Source organism: Lycium ferocissimum, chromosome 1, assembly GCF_029784015.1.
Source record: "Lycium ferocissimum isolate CSIRO_LF1 chromosome 1, AGI_CSIRO_Lferr_CH_V1, whole genome shotgun sequence".
Taxonomy (NCBI): Eukaryota; Viridiplantae; Streptophyta; class Magnoliopsida; order Solanales; family Solanaceae; genus Lycium; species Lycium ferocissimum.
In genome coordinates, this window is record NC_081342.1 from 31,543,620 (window position 1) to 31,553,246 (window position 9,627).

Here is a 9,627-nt window from a genome sequence, read left to right on the forward strand (position 1 = left end):
ATGTAGTTTATAGTGTTAACTTAAGATATAACTTAATATATATACGTATACACGTATATTCGTATTATTGATCATTGTACCGTTAGTCGATAAATATTTAAACTTTACTTATAAACTTGTATAACATATGTATTTATACCTACAATATACTAATAAATACTATAATATATATATATATATATATATAATACAAAAAACAAAAAAGGTTTTGAACGTTTTTAACCGGACCGGTTCCGGTTTGAGGTTTCAAACCGATAAACCTAACCGTTAAATAGGTTCCGTTTTTTAACCGAAACCTACGGTTCCTCTAACCTGTTATCGGTCCGGTTCCGGTTAAACCGGTTAACAGGCTTAGGAACCATGCATATATGAGAAACTGACCCTCCAGGCCACAAAAACCAGGCTGGTCCACAGGCTGTCCTTTGCACATCTCTGGTCATGAGCACATGCTAATCTGTTGGCAAATGGTGATGTGTTTTATCTTTTCTACTGTACCATTGCTGCCATCTCCCCATGTTCCAAATAATATTCCTTTGCTCAATCAATCATTAATCCAATACACCCGCGGCTCCTTTTAATTTGTCTCTCCATTTAAAGAATACACAAACCTTTTCTCTTATTAATTCCACCAAGAATATGCTAAGTTGATTTTAAAAGTGAGATGCCGTTTAAACAAAAGATTGTTCCGAAATAGTTGTCTTAATATTTAGTTTAGTTGTTTCAGGGATTCCACTTTTATGACTCTCTCTGATCAAATTTTATAGTACCGTATACAAAAGTCAAAACGGACATACAAGAGTTGGGATTTGACAAAGCACTAATTTTGCATCATTAGATAAAGAGTTTCTCTCCCTATTCATTCCACAGACAGCGCATGAATTTGTCTCACCATTTTAAAAAATCTCTACTTTAAGGAACGAAGGAGCACGACGAGAGTTGTGCTATAATTTTCATCAAAATTGATCTATTTCAATTAAGGATAATTTTCCTTTCATCAAATATTAATTGTCTTTTGACCTCCTAACCTACGAAGAACCACAATTGTATAAAACTCAAGCATTGCAGTGATGGAACTAGATATTTCATTAAGGGGATTCAATTTTTATAGAAGCAGGTTATATCAACCTTCTATTTCAGGTCAAAGGAAATTCAACCCTTGCATTTATCATGAACTTTTTTTTTTTTTTTTTGACTTGTAATATACATATATAATACATAAAAAGTTGGGCAAAGGTGCAAATATATCCCTCAACTTTGCGATTTAGAGCAGATATACCTTTTGTTATAAAAGTAGTGTATATATACCCCTGCCATTATAAAATGATGCAAATATACCCCTGCGTTATAAAATGGTGCAAATATACCCTTTTCGCTGAAGGTTTTTTTTTTTTTTTTTTTAAATAAATAAATCATTTAGCTTATTTTTTAATTAAAAAAAAATGTCACGTGACTTTAAAAAAAGTCTACCCTTTTTTTTTTTGAGTAGATATATTTTTCTAAAGCCACATAGTAATTTTTTTTTTTGATGAGTTGGGTCTAGTTCGTTTAAAAAAATGAGTAGACTTATTTTTTTTAAGTCACAGATATATTTTTTTAAACGAACCATACCCGACTCACCAGAAAAAAAAATTACCATGGCTTTAGAAAAATATGTCTACTCAAAAAAAAAAAAAAGGTAGACCTTTTTAAAGTCACGTGGCCTTTTTTTTAATTAAAAAATAACCTAAATGATTTTTTTTTTTAAATTCCCTTCAGTGAAAAGGGTATATTTGCACCATTTTGTAACGGCAGGGGGATATTTGCACCATTTTTATAACTAAGATATATACACCACTTTCATAACGAGGGGTATATCTACTCTAAATCGCAAATTTGAGGGATTTATTTGCACCTTTGCCCTAAAAAGTTTGAGTAAGGAATATCACATGAACCCCTTTCTTGAATGTGTCTCTGCCGCTGAGCATGGACACTTGGATCCAGGGGCGGATCTACTTGGGGTGAACACCTTGGCAAAAAATTACGTATGTATATATAAGGTAAATTTTTTGTGTTTATATGTATATATTAACTTTTGAACAACTTCGCCAAAAAATTAAAATGTATATTTAACTTCTTCTTTTTTCCGAATACCCTGAATGAAAATTCTGGATCCGCCACTGCTTGGATCCTGATTCATTTATAGTATAATGGCATTTGAGTAAGAGAGCAGATTGCATTTTTTACGGAGAGGCCTAGAGATATGGTGTAATTATTTGTCACTTATATGTAAAAGCACTCTTTATATCCGCGTATAGTGTGCTGATATAGAAATGGCAACAACGTATAGTGTGCTGATATAGAAATGGCAACAAGAGCATCTTTTGTTATATCCTCTTTTCATTTTTTGTTTCGAATAGGAGTAGATAAATGGTGAAATTGATCATATATGAATCTTAGCTTTATGGCGTGATAATTAAGATTTTGGACTGATTATGGATAGTGTGCTATAAAACTATAGTCCAATGTGTTATTTATATAGGTCTCTCTTCATTTTGAAATAAAATATTTGACATCACTTATTGGTAATATCATTTTACATAACTTACAGAAGTTGGTAATATCATTTTATATAACTTACAAAAGTTTTACAATTTAAATATAACTAAAATTCTGAAGCTATGAGTGCATGAATGTATATTTTCTTCTTTTTAAATAATTAACTGCTCCTAGTTAGATTTATGTGCAAGATTCAATTTCAAGAAATTAAAATTTTAATTTTAATTGAATTTGGACATGAAATCTTCAATTTTTTTGAAATAAAATTTACATATTAGGTAATTATGTCGAAAGTATTATAAATCTCAATAATTAACAATTCAAAATATTTAAAAGACATATGAAAAAATGACGATCAAAGATAAACTTGTTTGACTCTAAATTGAAAAGGTGTCACATAAATTAGGACAGGAGAGTAATAGTTTATATTTTGTGCTATTGTATGATATCACATGAAATAGGACAAGAAAATTGTAACCAAAATTAGTTGAAAGTTCATGATCTATAGGATTTGTATTATGGAATCTTTTGTTATGAAATGAAAGATTTAAAAAGTTATGTCATTTCACGGGCCTCATGGCTATCCGACCGAATAGACAGAAAGGCGAAATCCGAGCTGTTTCAATTGATTTTGTTGATTTTTCCATAAAGCAGTGCGCTTGGAGAATCTTGCACCAATCTTTGAAACAGCGGAGAGAGGAGAAATGAAAAGATTAACGGACATACACAATTACACTATCTCATACATAATCTGTCCCATTTTTGACAAAAAAGTAGTTGTCATGTTCGAGTCAATTTATGTGCGTTTTAATTGTTCTTTCACTATCTACCGTCTTCCATTATTAGAAACAATAATTTTCACCAAATTAAAACTTAAAAAGTGTTTGGACATGAATTTAGTAATATTTGATATTCAGTAGATAAAGGGTACTTTAAAATTGAAATTGTGCTTAGTCATACATTTTCATTTTTAAAAGAAATGTTAAATTTTCTGTGTGCCATTCATTTTACTTGAAAAAGTAGTTAAAACCAATTTTTCAAACATAAAAAACTCAACTTCAAGTGAAAGTGAAAAAATTGACTACAATTATAAAGCTAATCAATTTTTATTTTATTTTTAAAAAAGGTTCATTTTTTTTTTGTGTATGTCCATATATAAATGGGTTGCATAACAATTATAAACGATAATATCCTCCTTTAAATAATAAGGTACACACCCACATCCTCGCCGACCTCAGCCCCCTACTTGGCCAGAAAAGACCGTACATATTGTATCACTATATATATATACACACATCTTTATTAGATACTCATATACATATAATTGCAAATTAGCTTTATTCACATATTGTTCATCACAAGATAGATGCCAAAATGTCAAGCTCTGTTCTTGTAAAAGAAGCAGTTTTAATCACCCCTTCAGAGCCGACCCCAATACAAATTCTCCCACTTTCCGCTTTGGATTCTCAGCTATTTTTGCGCTTCACCATCGAATATTTGCTTGTTTACAAGCCCTCACGCCATGTGTTAGATAAATCGGCTACAGTCAACCGCATCAAGGCAGCACTCGGTCGAGCCCTGATCCCATACTACCCGTTAGCAGGGAGAGTCCGGGCTCGAACCAACGGCTCAGGGCTGGAGGTGGTGTGTCGAGCCCAGGGTGCGACTTTCTTACAAGCCGCATCCGATCTCACTTCGAAAGAATTCGAAGGAGCACCCCGCCACAAAACACAGTGGCGGAAGCTATTGTCGTTACAAGTGGCGGACGTCCTTAATGGGGCCCCACCATTAGTCGTCCAGCTGACGTGGCTATCCGATGGATCCGCCACGTTAGGGGTCGGGTTCAATCATTGTATATGTGATGGAATTGGTAGTGCTCAGTTTCTCAACTTGCTCGCTGAGTTAGCTACTACCTGTAATACGCAAAAATTCACGGCTCAACCAATATGGGATCGTTTTCTCATGGATCCAAAACCATATACTAAGCTTTACCAACAAAAAACCACAATAAATCATCCAGAGTTTAAGAAAGTTCCCGATGTTTGTGGCTTTGTTTCAAGATTCTCTCAAGAAAGACTAGCACCCACTTCAGTTACATTCGACAAAAGAAGAGTAAACGAATTGAAGAAACTGACATACAGCCAGTCCTTATACACTTCATTTGAAGTCCTCTCAGCTCATATATGGAAGAGTTGGGCTACATCATTAAAGTTACCACCCAACCAAACACTAAAGCTACTGTTCACCGTTAACATACGTAACCGAGTGAAACCTAGTTTGCCAAGTGGTTACTACGGCAACGGATTCGTCCTAGGATGTGCTCAAGCTTCTGCTAAAGACTTAGTGGAAAGAGGGTTAGGTTATGCAAGTGGATTAATAAAAAGAGCAAAGGAGAGAGTTGACGATGAGTACGTGAGACAAGTGGTGGAATCGGTGAGTTCGAGTGGAACGAGCCCAGACTCAGTGGGTGTGTTGATAATGTCACAATGGTCAAGACTGGGATTAGAGAAAGTTGACATAGGAATGGGGAGGCCAGTTGAGGTAGGACCAGTTTGTTGTGATAGGTACTGTATATTATTGCCAGTGTATGATCAGAAGGATTCTGTGAAGGTAAATGTTGCTGTCCCTGCAAGCGCTGTTGATAAATATTTGTATCTTTTAAAAAGCATAGGTACCTGACAAATTTGACAGACGATATATGAAAATTTCAGATGAAATTTCACGACTTTCACACTCCAAGCTCTTTAATGAGGAGTAGTACCTCTTTTTTGTTTTCGGATTTAATGAGGAGTACTAACATATGTTGACTTTATGTGTACATCCAAGGAGGGAAAAAAAAAAGCAGTAAAATATGAAACTGTTGACTGTTGAAATTCTTTTGCTCTGTATATTTGAATCTTATATTTAGGCAATGGCACTTCCCCTGATTTAACCTTTTGTATAAAAATTGTAATTAGTGCTGGAGCATAAGAAATCTTGCTCCAGCCGAGTAGTTGAAGACATCTTTTTGAACACGCAACGCAAACATGCTTTAGGAGAGAGTAATGGTGGTTGTTATCTAGTACTCTTTCCGTCTTAATTTATGTGACGATATTCGATTAGACGTGAAATTACGAATGAAAGTAAGATTTTTAAATGTTCAGATATAAAATAAGTTATAGATATTTATGTGGCGATAAATCATCTTATAAAAAAAAAGTATCATATAAATTGAGATTCGTGATGAAGGAAGTATTAATATGTTTGTGTGGTAACTTTACTATAACAGGAAAAAGGAAATGAAATGCCAACGAGAATTCGCAAAATAGAGCAGCACTACTATTACGAGAATTTGCAAAAGAGTCCAATTCTTGGGCCTTGCTAGTAGATTTAGCTTTTGGGCCTGGGAAGAAACTATTTCTGAGGAGGGTCTTTGGGGCCTTGTCTCGAGGATCTGCAGGGGCTTAGATTCTAGGAAAAAGGACACAAATGACCACTGGGCTCAAAATAAATCCACACCCTGATCTAAGTTTTCCCAAACAAAAAAAGTAGCCTCTAAACAATTCTCATCCAGTAGCCAAAATCTGTAGCAAGCCTTTTGTGGCCACTAAAAGTGGCCACAAAAGATTTAAAAAGTGGCCACTAAAGGCTGGCCGGCCCAAGCGCTTTTTTTTTTAAAAAAAGTCAGACTTTTTGTGGCGAGTCGCCACTAAAGGTTAAATATCCCAAAACATGTATAATATGTGTATATTTAGTAAGAAATATTTCCAAAAAACTTTGAGGCAATTTTTGTATATAATATGTATCATTTGTGTATAAAAATATGTATCGGTACCTATATGTAATGTATAGAAACTGTATAAAATATGAATCACTAAGGTATGTATCATTTTTGTATATGATATGTATCATTTGTGTATATCATGTGTATTATAGAATAGAAAATTGTATCATTTTTGTATATAATATATATCATTTTTGTATAGAAAGTGTATATATAATTTCAGCATGTGTATATAAACTGTATCAGTCTTATATAGAAAGTGTATCATACGTATAAAAAATGTATCATAGAAACCGTATCATTGTGGTATAAAATATGTATCACTATTGTATATGTAAAAAAAAATATCATATCATTATGTGTGTAATAAATGTATAATTAACGTATAATTTATGTATAATTAATTCCGGCATATGTATATGAACGGTATTATTGTTGTATATAAAGTGTATATATAATACCAGCATATGCATATAAACTATATCATTCTTGTATATACTACTAAATATACACATATTATACATATTTTGGGATATTTCTTACTAAATATACACATATTATACATGTTTTGGGATATTTAACCTTTAGTGGTGACTTTTTTAATTGTATACGTATAAAAAATGTATCATAGAAATCGTATCATTGTGATATATAATACGTATCACTATTGTATATGTAAAAAAAAAAATCATATCATATTGTATAATATGTGTATAATAAATGTATAATTAACGTATAATTTATGTATAATTAATTCCAACATATGTATGTAAATTATATCATTCTTGTATATAAAATGTATATGTATATAAACTGTATCATCTTGTATATAAAGTGTATATATAATTCCAGCATATGTATATAAACTGTATCATTCTTGTATATACTACTAAATATATACATATTTTGGGATATTTCTTACTAAATATACACATATTATATATGTTTTGGGATATTTAACCTTTAGTGACAACTTTTTTAATTGCCACTAAAAAGTTTGATTTTTCTGTAGCAGGCCGTTAGTGGCGACTTTTTTGTGACGACTAAAAAGTCGACTTTTTTTTTTAAAAAAGCTTGTTATTGGATACATTGAAGGCAAGACGTTATTTTGGGCCGAGCGGACTCGTGGGGGTATTAGACCCAAATATTGATCACATTTGATATTACTTTGGGCTATTGGACATACGATGTCCTTTTTCCTAGATTCTAAATTTTAGGATTGGAAGCTTACACTACACAACAACCGGATTAAGATCCCCTGCGGTACTTCTCTGTCCAGTTTCCTCCAGTGATACATTGGATGTCCTACAGTCCAAATTTTATTGAATTAAAGTGACTCCAATTATGGTTAATTGTTTCCTCTCTCAACTCTCCAAGCAACCTACGTCTTCCCGGTCCAGAGAAGAGTTGACCAGCATAAAAAATTCTGGGTGACGAAGGAAGTATAGATCTCTGTCAATAGAAGTTGAAAAAGGTAAACTTCAATAAAGCAGGCAAACAAAATATGTAAGAAACATGTAAGGAAACTGAAATCATGGAGATTGTAGGGGAGTAAGGAATAGGAAGGGGCCGTTGAGGATGGTAGTGATAAACGTTAAAATGCTTCTGAAATCGAAGGATAAATGGGCTTAGCCTTATTCCTTTAGATTTTGAAGTTAAAGTTTATTTCAAGCAGATGTATATACTGAATTAAATGCAGGGATGTGAAATTTCTTTACAAAGTTATTGCCATATGAACACGAAAATTGTCATAAAGTTTCTCCGGTTAACGTTTACGACGGCGAGGGTGAATAGGTGATGGAATGATTTCTCTTTTTATCAATGGAAGCCTTGCAATTTTAGTAATGAAGTGTGCAGGGGAGATTCTAGGTGTCCCGCTCATAGGTGAGAAAGGAAGAGAGAAAACAATAAACCATCATTAGAGAGTCATTTTAATTCAATAAATTTGGACCATTTATCTTTAATTGGACAGGTGTAGGACATCCAATGCACCACTGGAGGAAACTGGGTAGAGGAGCACCGGATGGGATCTTAATCCCAGAACAACCGAACAGTTTATATATATATATATATAAATTTTAATCAGTACGTAGTGTATAAATAATAATCTATTCGTTCTAATTTAAATGTCTTACTTTGACTGAGTATCAAATTTAAGAAATAAAAAAAGTCTTTCTAATTTAATTGTCTTACTTTGACTGAGCATTAAATTTAAGAAATAAAAAAAGTCTTTTAAATCGTGTGCTCTTAAATTAAATATGTATATAATGTACTAAAATGTCATTTGAATCTTATTGTTTTAGTAGGCGTTTGTCCATAGGATTTGGAAATCCAATTTCAAGTTTTGATTTGAAATCATCGTTTGTTTATGAAACGTCCACAAACTTCAACTTCAATTTCAAATCATATTTCAAATTTCAAATTCTCCAAAATGTTAGATTTCAAATTCCAAGTTTTTTAAAATGTAAAACTTGACCATAAGTTTATATTTTGTACAAAAAAAGACCATGCACGACGTGAAGAAATTGATCATACCATGCGGAAGAATTATATTAAAGAATAGTTAGTTATTACTATTATTGATTCTTTTTACAAGTGGATCTTTGTAAAATTATGTGTATTTGAAAGTTTATAATAGCATGTAATTGCAAGCATTTGTTTATAAAAGAAACATATAGATATACGATTTATTAAGCGACATCTTAAGATATTCCGATATCTTGTTTATGAACTATGGTTTGCTCATTTAGTAAGATTGTATAAAGTTGGGGAGGTTTTGATACTTTTCACAAATTGTGGGTTTCATGTTTATGAGAGAAAATGCAACTTAAGAAATCCAAATTGAATGTCCAAACAAAATTTCAACTTCAAATCAACCTAATTTTAAATTATGATTTGAAATCATGTCTAAATGGGCCCTTAAACTTGCCACGTATTTTGATTGAATTGTCAATTTACTAAATATAGAAAGAGACACTCTTTTTGGAGCAAAGCAAAAAAGAGGGTAAAATACTTAAATTGGAATGGAGGGAGTGTATAATTACTATTGTTTCCGTCCATTTTTACTTGTCCTGTATAGATGTCCACTTTTATTGTATGTTTGCTTGGTTTCAATTTTTTAGATGATTTATAATAATTAGAGGTGCCATAGTAAAATTGTCATTTTATTTATTATTTTTTAATGTGTATGTCAAGTTAAACATGGACAAAGAAAAATAGACCGAGGAAGTATAAAATAGCGTAATCTTTTAATAATAATGCATAACTTTAAAAAATTACTTAAATTATAACAAAAATAAAATCTTACAAAAGTACAAATTCTAGTGAGG

General features: G+C 32.2%; 1 protein-coding gene across 1 annotated transcript; it reads left to right on the plus strand.

Annotated features, from left to right (window-relative positions):
- Window positions 1-3,737: 3,737 nt before the first annotated feature.
- LOC132054001 (alcohol acyltransferase 9) lies at window positions 3,738-5,447 on the plus strand. Its single transcript, XM_059446089.1, has one exon. The coding sequence runs from the start codon at window positions 3,910-3,912 to the stop codon at window positions 5,212-5,214; it is 1,305 nt and encodes a 434-aa protein (XP_059302072.1). The 5' UTR covers window positions 3,738-3,909; the 3' UTR covers window positions 5,215-5,447.
- Window positions 5,448-9,627: the final 4,180 nt, after the last annotated feature.